This window comes from Sinocyclocheilus anshuiensis, unplaced genomic scaffold (assembly GCF_001515605.1).
Source record: "Sinocyclocheilus anshuiensis isolate Anshui unplaced genomic scaffold, SAMN03320099.WGS_v1.1 scaffold569, whole genome shotgun sequence".
Classification (NCBI taxonomy): Eukaryota; Metazoa; Chordata; class Actinopteri; order Cypriniformes; family Cyprinidae; genus Sinocyclocheilus; species Sinocyclocheilus anshuiensis.
Window position 1 is genome coordinate 1384660 of NW_015536511.1, and position 18136 is coordinate 1402795.

An 18136-nucleotide genomic window follows, 5' to 3' on the forward strand; every position below is an offset into this window, starting at 1 on the left:
GTGTGTGTGTGTGTGTGTGTGTGTGTGTGTGTGTGTGTGTGTGTGTGTGTGTGAATGTGTGGATTAATTTTAGATAGAATGTGTACAGCATAGTGAAGGAGTCATTAGTACTTTATGGAATGTAAAAGAAAAGTGACAGAATTGCTGCAGTAAAGGCAAGGCAAGGCTGAAGTCGACTAGTCGACTAGTCGATTAGTCGATGCAACCCCTAATGGACATAGTGCAAACATACATGATAGTGCAGACATACACAGGAATTATACATAGGAACACTACTGTAATATAACACTTATATAAGAAAAACAGAAAATTAAATAATGCACTATATACTGAAGTAGAAATATAGAGGAAGAAACATGTAATTGTTTAAAATGAATGTACAGATGTGTTATTTACAAGTGTGCCGTTCACAAATGAACAATTTTCAGTTTTCTATGTATAAATGTGTCAGCTATGATGGACAATGTTTTGTTATGAATGTTTTAATTGGCACAGCTAAACAGATGAGTTTTGAGTCTAGATTTAAATGTGAATAAAGCCAGTAGAGGCTTTATTGGCAAAATGAAATTGCTGTCAGTGATAAAAAAAAAAACTTAAAGCCCTTTGCCTTTTGCCCCCTACTTCTCCTTCTCCCTTGTCAAAAAGTCAGAAAGAGCTTTATTACCAAGTATGTTTTTTTTACACACACACAAGATATTTGACTTGGTGACAAGAGCTTCCAGTGCAGAAGAAAGTATGGACATTAGGGGTTGAACGACTTCTGATTTTTTTAAGTCGACTTTTATGTGATGAACCCTTTTCCTCACTCTGGAGGTGTAAAGATCTTGGAGGTTGTTGGACAGGGCGGCACCAATAATCCTCTCAGCAGTCCTGACTGTCCACTGTAGTCTCTTGATGTCTGATTTGGTAGCTCAACCAAACCAGACAGTCCTGGTCCAACTACTCCTCTCCCTAGTCCACCTTGTCCTCTCCCTGGTCCAACCAGTCCTTTTCCTCGTCCAACTATTCCTCTCTCTCGTGCAATTCTCCCTCCTCTAGACATTTTCTTTCTTTTTCTGCTTCTCTGTGTTGATCTGTATTTTTTTGAACAAAACCAATCCAGAGAGTGCCTTTTTATTGTGCATGGCCATGTAATGGAAAGACTTGGAATTATTCATTAAGACTGGAATCAGCTATTTCTCAATGATTAGTAATTAAAATAATTCTTATCAGCTCTTTTAAGCTGCTGTTGTTGCAGAAGCAGAGGTGTTACACTATATTTAAAGTTTGGAACATTAGGTCTTCATTTTTGTCCTGCTGTGTTTAAGCATTCGTAAAAAAGATAAGAAAGATCCATGATTTTGGTATGGAGTAAGCTCGTGTGAATTGAAAATTTAAGCGTTTTAGAAACGGGTTCATTGACTTAATATTGTGTGAAAACAACATGAATTGTGTTAATGGTATGGTCACAACAGACAGATGTTGTGCTAATTGTGTTTAGAGTTTTGAAAATGTGACTACAGATTGGACAAAGGGATGTTAGAAATTTAAAAAAAAAACTAAAAAGATCTCACTGATTTGCATTACAAGCTATCAGAATTTCATCTTACTTTTTGGCCATAAAAATATCAAGAAATGCACCACATTGCATATTTTGTCTAAAGGTTCAACAAACTGAAATTAAATTAAATTGAATTAAATTAAATTATTAAAATAAATTATTAAAAATAAATAAAATAAAATAAATATACATTTAAAAAGTATTTTCAGAAAATTATTTCATATGTCAGGCTTTACAGGGTCAAGCAATTGTATTGCCTTTTATTAAGCAAATTATTCATGCTGGGGTAAAAACAAGGTCACCAAGACCTAACTTTGTCCCTCTATAAGTTGCAAGGCATTTGACAACAGTGAAACATTAATATACGCCCTCACTTCATAATAAAAATGATGCCCTACACACATACAAATAAATTTGAACACAACTTAACTAACAGGTTCTGGAGACCCCTAGTCCCCAATTCACCACATATTTATCACAGGCTGTGCTCGGTTGCAAGTGGACGCTGCAAAATTATTTACGGGCTTTTCTGCTGACAGTGGTGCTGTTGCAAAGCAGGCAATTTATTCTGAGAAATAGCCACAGGGATTTGCACTCTTTTCAAATTGTCCTGCAAAATGGCTTCGCCAGCCCAACAGCCCCAGACCAGTCATAAGACACAACCGCACGTGCGTATGGGCCTCAGCTCCGACCGCAGAGTGACGCTAAAAATATCCACACGCAGCACAAAGCCGACTCTCACCTTGACACCCTTCCTCACTTCCTGCTGCTTATCAAGCTGTAGTTCCATTCTCTCAAATCAATAATTCACAAGTAATAGTGTAACCAGCATTCAGATGCTATTTGCCCTTGCAGCAGCCACACGCCACAGTAAAAGATACAGTTGAGTCAGAACAAAGTGTTCTTGAGGTCAGCCGCATGTTTGTCAGACGGTGTGTATGTGGAATCGTTCATAAAGTGGTGCAGATCACATTTGAAATGATGTTGTCTGCCGTGTGATAGATGTTTGTTTGTACACAGTGACTACTGATAGATGGGAGAAGTGAACAGCCCAAGAATGCTCCGTTCTTCAGGTAACAAGGTGATAAATGGACTTTGAGCTCGCGTGATCTGATATATCGTGTGGCAAATTTATCTGAGTCGTGCAATTTATTGTATTTTCTTTTTTGTGACATGGCAAGGACAGATATAGTTCTTTCTTTTTCCACTTTTTGTTATTTTAGTGCTGCAATATCTTTTATAACTAGCATGAAGGACGTTTTACAGAGAGGCTGTGTAAAGTATATCTGATTATTGGGTCAATGGCATGGTAGTGTTTTTATCTAAATCAATTGATTTATTCAGAAATACATATTTAAAAATGCAATGAACAAATACCTTTAGTTGATAGACCTCTTGTTAGATAAAAATGTATCTTGATAGTCAAAAAAAATGAAGGAAAAGCTTAATTAAAAGGATGATCCTCTTTTAAAAAATAACCTTAATTTGCTTGGCATAATATATATGTAATATATATATTTTTGCTGTGTGTGTGTGTGTGTGTGTGTGTGTGTGTGAGTGTGTGTGTGCTGAATAAAACCCTTTTTATATATTATATTATATTATATTATGCATGTCTTATAACAAAGAAAAAAGGAAAATACAATAAAATCAAAATGGATGTAGTGAAGGCCAAGTTCAAGTGAAATAACTTGCAATGGTGTAATCGAGGCACAGTTTTTCTCCTCAGATGATGAGGTTGTGGGGTCAGACAGCATCTGTCTGGGTCACAGTGTATCTTTTCCATTTGTTTAAGTAAAAGCTGTTATGTTTATGAAGGCCAAACGTTGCTTTTGTGAATAAACAGTATGTGAGCCATTCACAATGATAAAACGAAAAAGTGATAAGTCACGGGATAGCTTTAATGTTTTCGTGACTGGGCATGTTTATTCATAAGCCCAAGTAATAATTGAAAATTGAATGGATCATCAATAATTCAATATCTCTGTCACACAATTGCTTAGTGGAGAAGAAGTATCCTCAGCTGAACAGAGCTGGTCGCATTTAGATGCTGTGTTAAAAAAATAAAAAAATGAAAAACACACAGTATGGCAGTCCATGTAGTTGGATGGCTGAGCTCCAGATAGTTGAAAGATTTTTTGACAGTTACAGATTAAAAAAAAAAAAAACTTTGGGATAAAGAACCCTAAACTCTAAAACAAAGGCATTAAAAGGTTTCTAAATATGTATGAAGAACCTTTAAAGAGCCATCATTCTTTTAAGTGTTACCAGAATGGTGTGCTAAGTCAGATATTTTCTGCTCCCTGTAGTGACGCTCACACAGTGGCTGCTAAATTGTCGCAGATGAAATGGATTAGAAGCAATATTGGTCAAATATGATTGGTCAAGCCAAGCTCATTGTTAATGTTTATGTTTTGTTTCATGTATTGGGTTTAATTCACAGTTTATCTTTTGTGGATTATCACTATTAAATATAACTGCACCTGGGCTCTCTACATCATCTTCCTCATATTTTGAATGTCAGCTACATTACACAGGCCAGGTGGTTGCTTTCTGGCCAAAGTAAAAAAAGTCCACCCCAAAATGTTCTTATGTTCTAGTGCTTAGATATGGCTTGTGTTCCTCCTTCAGTGTTAGTGTAGGAGATTATTTCCCTCCAGTTTTATCATCCACCAGATTGAAATAAGTCAGGCCACTTATAAAAGTAATAACACACCTCTGCTCAATAAGCCACACGGTTTGAAGCATCATTCATGTCTTTGGCACAAACAGTGCCGGATGAGTTATTCGCTGAAGTGCGGAGTCTGTTCAAATCCCAAAACTTAAGAATAAACAGTAGTGATGTGCGCCTTAGGAAGCTCCAAAGTAATCAGATTTAAAATAATCAGATCAGCGCTACCAATGCTATGAAATGATATGTAATGAAATGGAGCATGAGCTACAGTTTAACGTAGAAGATCCAAGAGAGAATCGCATCACTTGTTTCGATTACTCTAATGGCACACTACATTGTCGAATGATAAAGGAGCCGCTCTTTTCCCACTTCAACTGAGTAGTTAAAATGGATTTTCAGTCAGATGATCGTTGAAATTAATTTTACAGACGTATTTGACTGGACACGGGTGACTTTAGTGAAAGGATTTTCTGACATTAGCTGTATCCAAGGAAGACGTCTCTAAAATGAAGAGAAGCTCAATCGTGAGAGGAGCACAGGGGTGGGATCGAAGCTGCCCTGCGTTTATCTGACATTGACAGCTGTGTGGAGTTAATGAAGGTTCGTAATTAACATGGATTTCCGCTAATGTTCAAGGGTTTTGTATTCCAAATGAAAAGTATTAATCCCTTTAGTTCGAAAGTATAGGCAGCCACTCTCAAAACCCCCCGGTCAATCCTTCACTAACATCGCCAAAGAAGCCCTAGTCAGGGAAATGGAAAATCGGTATATTGTGTAAGGTCCACACACTTGGCCCAAGGAAGGTATCCAGTGGCGGATGAAGGGCACTTGTGTCATTCTGAGTGAATCCAGTGGAGGGAGGAGATGAAAAGACACTGATGCATATGTGAGAGAGGCGTTTCCTGCACCACCCCTCTGTGGGGTGTCTCAAAGATGCCCGTGTATGTTTGTATTGTCTGTTTCTCAGGAGATCAAAGTATCTGAGTTTCTTTTATCCTTACAATTGTAAACAAGCCTGTGATTATGTTCTGTGGTGTTTATTCAGCCACTCCTGTACAGCGTGTGAATTTTTCGCAATCGCTGCGTTTTTCGAAGGTGTTTCTCCGGAGTAGTGCGAGTTCTTTGCATCAAGTGGCCTAAAATATATTTTAGGTGGCTCTAAGGGGACGTTTCATTTTTACTACCTTCGTCATGAAGGCTCATTTGCATACTGCTTATACCCACCGGTCTCCGCCGCTCGTCCTTTCTGGCTCCGCGTCCTTGTCGAATGTGGGTTCTCCCTTTCTCCTACTTGAAGGAACGTCTCTTAGTTGATTTATCCTTATGAATTTTCCATGTACAGGTTACACTTTGTCACGCCTCTGTGAGTTTCTGCCTGCCAATTCTCATCAGCGTCTGCTGGATCAGGGTACTTAATACTGTAAATATGAAAGCCAAACATTACGAGACAAATTAATGGGGAATAAATTAGACTGACGGCTCCCTTTCGTCAAGACTGTTAGTTTTAGGCAGAAATTGAATTTTAATAAAATGATTGCTATGTAAATATTCATTGTCACACCTCTGCTAATCAAAGCAGGGGAAAAAATACTGGAATATACATCCACATCTGAATTGGTATGCTATTTTTTCTTTTTATTAATACTTTGAATTAGTTTTTATTATTATATTTTCCATCATTTCAATATTTGTTAAAGTTTTAGTCATTTTGTTGGTTTTTGGTGTCTGTTTATGTATATAAATATATGTGTGTGTGTGTGTGTGTGTGTGTGTGTGTGTGTGGGTTTTTCCAGCTGTCTAGGAGCAGTTTGCGAAATGCATGGCTTAAAGGCTTAAAGGACACACCAAGCCGACTTCAAAGAACTAGCGGCGATGAAAGCCGACAGTGTTGTCGCCTCACATCAGCAGCGTCAGACCAAAAAGCTGCACTCGAACACACCGCACAGACTACAGCCGGCGGCAAACTAACACATGCGTTCAGCGCATGCGTGAGAGGAATTAACTGTCTATATCAGCAGCTATCAATAGTATATATTCGTCATTCAAAAGGAGAAACCGAAACTAAGATATACGAGATAAACGCATGTATACGAAACGTAAACAAAGCAGCGATTGCTTACCATTTTGAATATCAGTAACGTTGATAACTTTAATAATGTCAAGCGGCTCATGTTGTTATGAAAACATTTGCGTATTAGAATGATTTGGAAAGATCACGTAACATTTAAACAGCCTTCTGTCTTTACCGCCTTCGTTTACGTGCTTGTTTTCATCACTTTCGCTTTAATTCTCGGGCAGTGACTCGTTCGCTAAACTGAACATCCAATCAGAGCTCTCACTCGCGCCGATGGTCCCGACGGCCCGACGCCGATTCAACATGTTGAATCGGGCAAACTGCCGCCGACGTGAGCCCGACGAGTAGAACACACCAAACAAACTAGACCGACCATCGCTTGCCGTCAGCCAGACTTTGGCCAACGGCCGACCGTCGGCTTGGTGTGTCCCGGCCTTAAGATGTTTGAATGTTTCCACAGAAATGTACAAATTGTATAATTAGATCTGAAATGGTTTACAAAGTTATTTTAAGTTATTTTAAGTTGGTAAGCAACTATCCTATTTGAATGCCCCAATTCAGAATTGAAAGTGACCTGAGACCCAATCTTGACTAAACTGGACCAAAAATAAGATGCGAGTCTACATATGCAGTGTAAATGCAGTGAATTTTTCATCTACTTAAAGAGGTCTGAGTTTGAGATAACAACTTTTTAGTGCATTCAGCGATGGCTTTTTAAGAGCTATAATAAAACCGAGAGCTTGTTGCTCATATGCTCGAGTTCTCAGGTGGTCTCTTTAGAGCGAGACACAGTCTTTTTTTTTTTTATCTCTCCATTGTTTTCCTGGACCTCAGACAAGAAATGACTTCTGTCTTTGTCTGAAGTTAATTCATTATATGAGGGCAGCACAGAGGTGCTCTCTGAAACTGCTCTCTGAACAGTGAATGAGGGCGAACGATAAGATAAAAGTGAGACTCTAGTTATCTCTGTTAAATTAAATTTGCCTTCCTGCTCTCTCTTGGTTTCAGAAAGAATAAAATGTCATTAGGAGTATATCTCATCTTGACTTCCACTCAAATTAACAGTATTCCGATTAAGGCCATTTGACGTGCCGTATACTTGGGTGAGCATATTAATCATCAGAGCATTCTGTCCTTACCAACACCAGCTATTTCACTTTAAGACCCGCTTTTAACTTAAGCATAAGCTAAATTATATAAATGGATATTACCCATACTCTTACATCTTCTGACTTTTATAATTAACAGCCCTTTCATTGCTTTGAACAGTTAATTGGCTAATGTCTTTTGATAGCCATCAATGTACTAATCCTCACCAAAAGATACTATCAGTCAATTAACATTTTAAATGACTCTATTGACAATGTTATCTTTAAATCTAGATGTTAAAATAACAATGAAGGACAAGACTTGTTCACAGAGTGCAAGTAGGACGATGATTCTGTTCATTCCAAGATCTACTGTAGTACTGACATTTTGTATGCTTTTCAAAAACCTGAATCTTTTAAATATTCGTTTAAAAAATATACAAAACTATTTTCATGTTTGTGTTTGTGCTTATGACATATTTACAATTACTCAGAACTTCAGAACACTGCAAGACAAAAAGGGGTCCCACTTTATATTACATGGACTTAACTACTATGTACTTACTTCAAAAAAATAACTACAATGTACTTATTGTGTTCATATTGTATTTCAAAACACTTTTGCTGCTATTGAGGTGGGATATGGGTAAGGTTAGCGACAGGTTTGGTGATATGGGTAGGTTTAAGGGTGGGTTAAGGTGTAAGTCAAGTGAAAACAGTGTGATTATAAATGCAGGTATTTTTTTAAATACAAGTACAATGTAAAAACATATATGTAGACAATAACTGCATTGTATGAAATGATTAATTGAAATAGTAAAGGCCACCTAATATAAAGTGGGACCCAAAAAGGAATTTTTAACTTCTTGACTGGTGCACACTTTTAAACTTTTTAATCAAATAATCTTTTTCTTTATTTTTTTTTTCTATGAATGTATTGTACAACATGGTACTGAAAGGTTACCGTATTTACTACCAAGGTGTTAACATGTGGTAATACTGTGGTACCTTCGGTATATTTCATTAGTTATTTAGACATAAATGTTATATTTTCTTATTACAGGCACATGCTGATTAGTTTTTGCATTCATTATTTTTATTTTAGGCTAATTAGTTTATTTAACCTTCTGAAGAAGTTGAGAAATGTTTACTGTGGCAGATGAATTACATCCTCCATTTTTAACAGGATCATGTTGCTTCGGAATAACACCCTCCGCATCATTAACTCCAGCCGCTCAGATGAGGGAAGCTACGTGTGCCGTGCGGAAAACCAGTTCGGTTCAGCGGAGTTGACGACCGTGCTTCTGGTGAAAGGTAAGAGACCCTCAACAACCTCCAGCCCCCATCCCGTGGTTAACCACACTAGAGCAAACAGAGTGCCGCCTGACTGAGCCAGATGGAAGAAGAGTTCATTGCGGCTTATCAGGCGTGAAGATGTTTGTTTTGCCCTCTCAAGAATCTGCTCACAAGAGCATCTACTGTCTCCTAGGACAGCTATTGTTGAGGAGGTTGTTCTTTACCAAGAAAACAGATAATAACTAGGAGGCATGGGACAGATTGTCTTAACTTTATCACTGTTAGCATATGTGAGTATTTGTTGATAGGAACCCTTGAGATACAAAATACATGTCACGTGCAAAATTACTATTTCATAACACATTGTACTGTACGTGAGTCTGAGGCGCTGTTTGCATCTTGTATTAAGATGCATTTTGGCACAATATATCAATGTTGGAATTGATTGTTTTTGTGCGCTTTCTCAAAAAACACGTCCCATAATGCTCACATATTAGGTCAGTGGGCAGAGAGTAGGTGGCCTTTTGAGGCTATTTGAACACATTCAACCATTTGAGCCTTTACACTACAAATGTTATCCAGTCAAATTAGTTTTCTACTCTGAAAGCAGTCGAAAGCAGACAAGCTCAAAATGTTTTATACCCTATTTTCATCTATATTTAATGTCCTTATTTTGTCATTCTATTGACGAAAATGCATTTTAATGCCAGAAAACTGTCAAAGTTATAATGTATGGTCACATTAGTGAAATCTCTGCAAAATTTTGAAGGATAAAAAGGTCCATGGTCAGTAGTGTCTATAATCAAAAGTCACTTTCAAACCAAGCAGTTTTTGTTTGTTTACACAGCAGATTTGTGCAAGCAAAATTAAAATTGTATTATCTCTCTGGACCCATTATTAGGTCTGAACACTACATTTTTAGACAGATATGAATTAGAAATGCAAAATAACCATAATTGTGTTTGATGATAATTGGTTGTCAGTTAACATTAAAATAACATAATGAGGTAATGTGACAGGAATGTAACATACTAGTGGGGTATAATGCATGTTTTATATATCATTTAAAAAATAGCATGTACTGCACAGCTAAATGCAACAATCTCATCTAATGTCAAATATTTCCAAGTGAAAATGTAGAATTGGATTGGATTTTGGATGTTAGGTGATGAAATTATTGGTGAATATTACCCTTAGTTGCATCAGTAGAAATGAAAACTTCAGAGGCAGAGAAACTTTTTCTTTTCTTTTCTTTTTTATTCCCTCCCCCTCTTTACAATAAGGTCCCATTAGTTATTGTTAGTTAATGCATTAACTAACATTTACTAATAATGAGAAATGCATTTGCTATAGTATTTATAAATCTTTGTTAATGCTAGCTAAAAAAAATAATAAAAATGTTCATTGGAAATTACATTGCATAAGGACATCAGATGCCATTCATAAAACACAAGCTGCAAATAAAACAATAAAATAATATTATTTTAATTAATAATATGATACAATTTAATGCAGCAATTTATGTAGGAACAATTTAGTAAGCTGTTGCATATTTTCTGTTTGTCAAGGTCTGATATACTAGAGGATAAACTTGATGTTAGAAACCATTTTCCATTTTTTCCCCTCAAAATTACAAATTGACAATTATGAATTTTACTGTAGTTTAATAATTCATTTGTTTTCCAAATAGTAACTGTATCCAGAGTTTCTGACATAGCTGCAGATGTCATATGGTCCTTGTGTGCTGATGACGGAATGATGATCATGTTTCAGAGCCCATGCGGGTGGAGTTGAGCCCCATCCGGGTGGAGGTGACAGTGGGAGAGAGTGTGGTGCTCAGCTGTAAAGTCACTCATGACCCCTCGCTGGACGTGTCCTTCCTCTGGCTGCTCAACAACCAACCGCTCAACACCCAGCAGGAGGGCGGTCACTTTGAGTACATTCAAACAGTAAGCGGCTTCACCACAGATGTGCTTCTGTGTACTTGTGCTGATGCTGTAGGTGACATATACTGTAGGTAATGAACTGTGCGTCTGTTTGGTAGTCATCTGGTTGGTATTATTTGGTGTTTTATGGATAGTAATGTCACTTGCACTATGCTATTTTTAAAGAATATGCAATGTATCAGTGATAAATGATTTATCAGTGGTATATCGATATCAGTCAGTATTAGTATTTAGTCAATTATTGGCATCAACCTGACTTGGCAGATATTAAAAATAGCTATATATTTTTTAACATTCAAACAGTAAACTTTTTTGTTTTCAATGAATCACTTATATTTCACTGATATCTGCTTCTTAAGTCTTTGGCCTCTTTTATCATAATGTGTGTTTCACTGGACTTTGACTGGACAAGTGCAATGCTATACCAGGTGAGCTACCAAGCAAGTTTACTACATCAGAAAAAAAACATCAAAATGTACTGGTTCATAAATGCACTATACTAAAAGTGAGAACATATTATTGTTTGAGGAATCATGCAAAAATAAACCTTTGTTAATCTGCCCCACAATCATAATTTGTGGCCACTAGTGATAATTTTACCTATAAACTGCAGTGAATTGTATGTATGGGTATAGAACAGTATAGGTGCATTGTTTATAATTTTGCTAAAACTTTTTTTTTATATAGTAACTGTCAGTATTAGCATGTCATCAGTTATTGGCACATGCTTCATTGGCACATGCTTGGATGACACTGGATGTACAGTAGGTAATTTTAGAGGGGGGTTTTTTTCAACTGAAACATTAAACTATTTTTACATAATTTGCATAAGTTTCGTATCAGTATCACTCAGTATAAACATTTTATAAACTATTTGCATCAACTTGATTTGGTCATTGTTGGAATAATATAATATAATAACATATAATATCATAATAATAATAACAAATAATATCAGCTTTTTTCAATTCAAACACTACTGTCTACTCTTTCTCTCTCTCTCTTTTTGTTTCTTATAAAACCACTATATTTTTGGTATATCTGTTTTAACTGACTTTTTTTTTAATTATTGGTTGAAGGGTTGTCGCAGCATACTGGTATTGACAATAACAGTGAGGAAATATATAAAAAAAAAAAAAAACTGATATTATGTTAATACTGTACATTAGGGGTGTGCAGCAAAGCCAGTATTTGTATCTGTAACAATCACAAAATTATTCGTATCTGTATCTGTATTCGGATAAAACCGGAAGTAGGCGGAGCTTGAATTTACTTTACAATTATACTTGATAAGACCATTATGTCTATGGTTTTACCGCCTTTTTTTTTTTTCGTAGTTATCACTGAACAAATATACCATGTTTAACTAAAATATTTTTTTTATGATAATAACATTTATTTAAATATCTTATAACAGTCGGAGCTGATACCCTTGTATAGGCAGTGCTTCAAGATTTAGTGCGGTTGTGCTTCGGGGAACGCGAGTTCGAGTCCCAGCTTGGGGACCTTTTGTGATCCGATAAATAAATATTGAAATATCTTCTGATTAAAATAGTAAGGGTTCCTATGCAGTTTAGAAATATGGAAATTGATTTAAGTAATTTCCAGGAAATGCATGGAAAAAGGCAAGTGCAACACTGCTATTTTATTTGCGCTTATTTTATTCATAGCGTTTACACTCATTTACTTCACACACTTGTTACTGCGTTGTAATTTTAGAGGTTTATGTAAAACAACATGATTTCCTTTGGCTCATCGGTTACTGCGCAGTTAAAAAAATTACTTCAAATTAAAAAGTAATTTGCAGGTCTGGAAAAGTATGGAAAAAGGAGAACAGAGCATGGAAAAATATTTGTGTTTCGACTATTTGCCCTATTCAGTGTTCTAAATTAGCAAATTAAATTCTAAAAATAAATTGATCATACAAGTAGAGAGCTTTCATGACAAACGTTTAGTAATCATCTGAACACGACTGAATTATTACAAGGTGCACTTTTTCATTACGTTGAACTCTTTAAGCAGTCTTTTTTTGAACTTCTGTAAACAGATGTGCGTGTGCCATGCAAACCAGCAAAAGATAAAGAAGCAAACATGTAGGCCTAGTAGAAAATGTATCTGTATCTAAGCTGATTATTAGCCTACTCTTGACAGAGAGCTGGTTTGGTTTTTGAGAGACGCTCAGAGACGGCAAAACGGCTGTTTGATTGGCGATCACGCTGTGCTCATTCCATTCATTCGTGTATCATATAGAAGCCTATAATGTTGAAATAATTGCCTTTTAAATATACACAAATAGTAGAACGTGTATGATGTATTATTTTAGTTGATATTACTCTTGCCAAGCACTGATTTCTGAGAGATGGACGGAGAGGCAACAGCAATGCGGTGTTTGATTTGCGCTCTTTTCATTCATGAAGTTTACATGCATTCACTTCACACACTCATTATTGCGTAACTTTAGAGGTTTGTGTAAAATATCGCGCTGATCCCCTAGTTACCTAGCCTCAGCCGAATATTCGGGCAGAATTATCCGTTATCCGTTTTTCGTTTTTGAAGCCATTATCTGTGCCTTTCCAAATAAGGTATTCGGCTTCGGGCACACCCCTATTGTACATATGATAATATCATAAATAATCCAGTACCAATAAGTTACTTGTAGCTACTGCTGTCATACAAAATAATGTTGGAGGAAATTATATGTGAAAGTGAGACACTTAATACCCCCTAGTGTTGGGCAATATGCTCAATTTTCATATCGTCCTATCGTCAGCCTGTGAGATCGCGATACACGATATTATCGTGCTAATTTATTTAATTATATATTTACCTAGTTTCATTGCCGGAAAGTGAACCAACTCCAGTGTAAGGATAAAAGCAGCCTAATGTTTTTAATATGACTGAATTTGTATTTAACATGAAAAAGAAAATATTAGAAACATCGTAAATTACTAATTATAATGCTTACATTTCCTCAGTTCTTCAAAAAGCAGATACAGAAAACGAGCAAAGAACATTACATTACCAAAGAACATCATCACAAGCTCAGTCTAGCGCTAGTATATGCACTTTTAAAACACTCCCATTAAAGTGCCCCTATTATGCCTTTTCGAATATTACCTTTCATGCAGTGTGTCATGTAGCTGTATGTGAACATAAACTATCTGCAAAGTTGTGAAGCCGACAGTGCACGATAAATAAAGTTATTGTCTATCAACAAAAAAGAGTCGGCTCGCAATCGCCTAAACGAGTCGTCAGGAATTTGAATCTTATTCTGTTAACTTACGAAGTAACACATTTATGTCACGAAGTAACACATTTGCATAATGTCTGCCCACGTTCTAAGTTACGTCGCCAACTTGCCCGCCCACAAACAGTAACATTTCTGTGTGGTTAACATCATGTCGAGAAGACGCTGTATCCTACACTGTGAGAGTAAATTTGTTTTATCACATCTTATAATTACCACAAACTTGTTAACACTTGGCACTTCCTGAAGAAACGTCCTGCTCCAGTCGTGCTTGCAAATCAGTCCCGTGTCGATCAGCCAGTTCAACCGTTTCATCATCAGACTCTGGCTCGAATTGGTAAGGTACAATCGATACCATCTTTTCTATTGACTGACAAGTCTCCAGGGCTGTCATTCTGTTATGGCAAGGGGCGTTTCGTTTCCGACATGCGCTGTACACGGTAGACCAATCCAGAGCCAATGTCTACGGCTCTGGACCAATCACAAAGGACTGCGCCATCTGACCAATCACAGCAGTGAGGGCTCACGGAAAGGAGGGGTTTAGAGAGACTGATTCTTTGAACTGCTTCGCACGAGTCGTTTACGAATCATTTAGAAATAAGGTCAAATTAAATCTATTTTTTGAGAAAACTAATGTGTTTTTTGACCTTGCATGCATGTAAACCTGTTTTAGGAGACTCATAAAACAATATTAGCAACCTTAAAAATGGCATAATAGGGGCACTTTAAAATCAGTGAATCTACACTGTATGATAAATAAATCTCTTATACTTACGTACATCGCACGTACTTCTGCACTTTGTTGTTTATGATGAGAGAATTTGCGAGTCAAAAATAAGTCAGCGCACGCTGAACAACGGAACTCCGCTGTTTCAGCGGTGAGTCATCTAAGCGCCTCTGATTGGCCAATGCATTCATAAGCTCAGCATAATTGTGTGTGATTGGTTATAACGCGCAATACTGTAAAACGCGGAAAAAGAAATACACTGCAACAAATAAGCCCTAATATTAATTAGAGGGTATTAGAGGGTATTAGTAGCCTGATTATAATAATAATAATCGTCTTGCTATCGTCAAAGGCATCAGCCACAGGCGATATCTCTGACTATCGTCGATACACGATACTATTGTCTATCGGCCCCCCCCCCCCAAAAGTGTTAATGTCTCTACACTCATTACGACAACTCTTTTGTACGACAAAAACACAGACACACAAACAAAACAAAGTTAAAGATTTTAATGATATTTTAATGATAGCATTTTTTTTTCCTTTTTCCCCAAAAGTATTTTTTAAGTATTTTACTGCTTTCATGTTTTTTTTGAAAACAGTTATCTTCAATCTGTTGCTCCTGAACAGATGGAGTCACAGTTACTTATTTTAGGGATGCCACATTGCACCAAATCCTGCTTTAACTGGAGTGAGAATCAATCCAGTGAAAGGTCAGCCGGGACCGTATGTCATCATGATGAAAGACCTGCTGTAAATCACACCATCATGTTTATCAGAGTCTCAGAGGAGCAGCAGCTCCACACACCCTCCACCCTTCCTGCTGGATTGACAACACTCCCTGATTAGAATGCATCAGCAGGCATTCTGCCGCCACAAAACCATGCACTGACGTGATTTCACAAGGCTGCATTTGAACAGTAATATTGTAAAATATATTGCATTTGAAATTAAATGTTTTTAATTATTCCAAACATTTCACCAATATTGTATATATTATTTCTCGTATGGAAAATAGTGCTAAAAAAAATTATGTCACTTTATAAGTCTTCCTGCATGAGCAAACTACACATTTTCAATCAACAATCAGTGGGTTGTCTAACTCACTAATAGACTAGTCGAGTACTGGACAACTAGTCAACCATGATGGCCCATTCCTTGAGAGCCTTCAGCACTATGTTAGTCCCAGGCTGTCTGCATTTCGTACACACAAAAAATATATTTCTTAAACTGGCAAGCTACAATTTGATTGGCTGGCTTTGACAATAACATAAACTACTTGTTCACTACTCCGACATGAAGTCGCCTCATCTCATGCATGCATTCATGTAACTCCTAATAGGGATGGATCACTCCTCAGCACCAGCTACGACTGACACAATTAAGTTCAAACCGTCTTGTGTCCTCTTACTATCAGATTATACTCATATTGAAGTCTTCCCTCCGGCTGACAACATCATTTGGTTCGTTCACAGCAGCACTGAGCACCAATCTAACGGCCAACTAAATGTCACTGTTACACATTCACGTGCAGTGTTAGCCAGGGTTTAGGAGATTTTATATTCGATTAGCCCACAATGGGTTTAATTGCTAATTGGCACAGCAGCTAACTGGGTTTTGGGTTGTTTTGAGAGTAATTCATGTAAAATGAGCTGATTAAAGCTTCTGTTTATTGTTCCTTTTTGACATAAATTAGCCAATGCTTTCATCCACATCAACATGCAATTACACACAACCCACACTGCTGTAAGAAGTGACAAAATGTTTCTAAAAAAATACAGATAGTATTTCATATTTTATATTAATAAGTTGGTAAGTGAAACGTTAGTCAGATGCTTATAAATTAGGGACTTGACTAGTGTTCATTCCACCCTCGAGGTGCATCAGCGTTTCCGTTTGCATTAGCCATGTAAAATTAATTATTTATTTCTACATGTTGTTCTCATGTAGTTGTTAGTTTTTCAATGCTAATGAATACTTTATGAGTCACTTGTACCATAGGATGTTCTCATGAACCCCAGAAAATGTCTGCTCAGCAAACACTCTCAGAGTAGGCAGAATTTACTAAAATATTAATAGTGCTTTTTTTTATTTCCATAGAAAAGTTAAAAAGAGAGAGTTGGTGGATTTGTCAGATTATTGCATAAAGAACTTAGTGGCACAAATATATATATATATTTTTTTTTTTTACGAATTTTATAAACTGTTATACTGAGAAGTACTGATGAACTTTTGTTTTGTAATAGAAAAAGAAGAAGCTTTAATTTTGCAATTACCCCATATTCATTCATCATTCATTCATTCATATATACTGTATGTATGTATGTATATATATATATATATATATACAGGTGCATCTCAATAAATTAGAATGTCGTGGAAAAGTTCATTTATTTCATTAATTCAACTCAAATTGTGAAACTCGTCTATTAAATAAATTCAATGCACACAGACTGAAGTAGTTTAAGTCTTTGGTTCTTTTAATTGTGATGATTTTGGCTCACATTTAACAAAAACCCACCAATTCACTGTCTCAACAAATTAGAATATGGTGACATGCCAATCAGCTAATCAACTCAAAACACCTGCAAAGGTTTCCTGAGCCTTCAAAATGGTCTCTCAGTTTGGTTCACTAGGCTACACAATCATGGGGAAGACTGCTGATCTGACAGTTGTCCAGAAGACAATCATTGACACCCTTCACAAGGAGGGTAAGCCACAAACATTCATTGCCAAAGAAGCTGGCTGTTCACAGAGTTCTGTATCCAAGCATGTTAACAGAAAGGAGCCCCTACCAAGTATTGAGTACATGTACAGTAAATGAAAATCGCTTAACTACTCTAGTTTTAGTTTTTCAAATGTTAAAAAAAAAAAAACGCAAAACAGTGACTAACAATATAAATGAGGGGAAATGTGTTTAATTGTCATGAAAATAGTCACAATAAAATAAATAAATTAATAAAATAGTATTTTTCCTTCTGTTTTCCAAATATAATTTACTTTCTTTCTTTCTTTCTTTCTTTCTTTCTTTCTTTCTTTCTTTCTTATTTTATTTATTTATTTAAAGCAGAATATTCTTCACAGGTAGCACATATTTGTTGAGACAGTGCATGGCAGACAGTGGTGCAGCACCCAGCTGTCTGATTCATGTGCTGTAATTTTAATCAGCCCCTGTACTAAAGAGCTGCCTCTAGACCTTGAATTATTTGCAGTGTCGCCTGGGGCGTTTCTCATTTCCAGAGAAGAGCAGATTGAGGAAAGTAATGGTGCACGTGCTCTTAAACTGAACAGGAATCTCTTAATCCACACAAGCCAATAGAGGCTGTAGCAGCTAGCAGTGATTGCTCTGGTGTCAAGCACCGCACGGAGCTTTATTTCTCTCTTGCCTTCACTTCTCTGTTTTCCTTTGTGCTTCCTCTCTTTTCCCTCCATTTAGCAGTCCTCCACAGCAGACATGATGATCAGGAGCATCCTCCTGAAGCATGCTGGGAAATATGGCTGTCGTGCTCAGACGAGGGCAGACAGTGTGCTTGCAGAAGCTGAG

General features: G+C 36.7%; 1 protein-coding gene across 3 annotated transcripts in view; it reads left to right on the top strand.

The window, feature by feature from the left end:
• The window catches only part of cntn5 (contactin 5), a 377750-nt gene that overhangs the window by 307489 nt on the left and 52125 nt on the right, over nt 1-18136 (top strand). For 2 of the 3 annotated variants that reach the window (XM_016490714.1, XM_016490730.1), the window contains 3 exons: nt 8563-8690; nt 10446-10621; nt 18029-18135. In XM_016490714.1, the coding sequence (XP_016346200.1) occupies nt 8563-8690; nt 10446-10621; nt 18029-18135 (411 nt within the window). The remainder of the gene's footprint in view (nt 1-8562; nt 8691-10445; nt 10622-18028; nt 18136) is intronic. The other variant, XM_016490721.1, reaches the window with a different exon arrangement.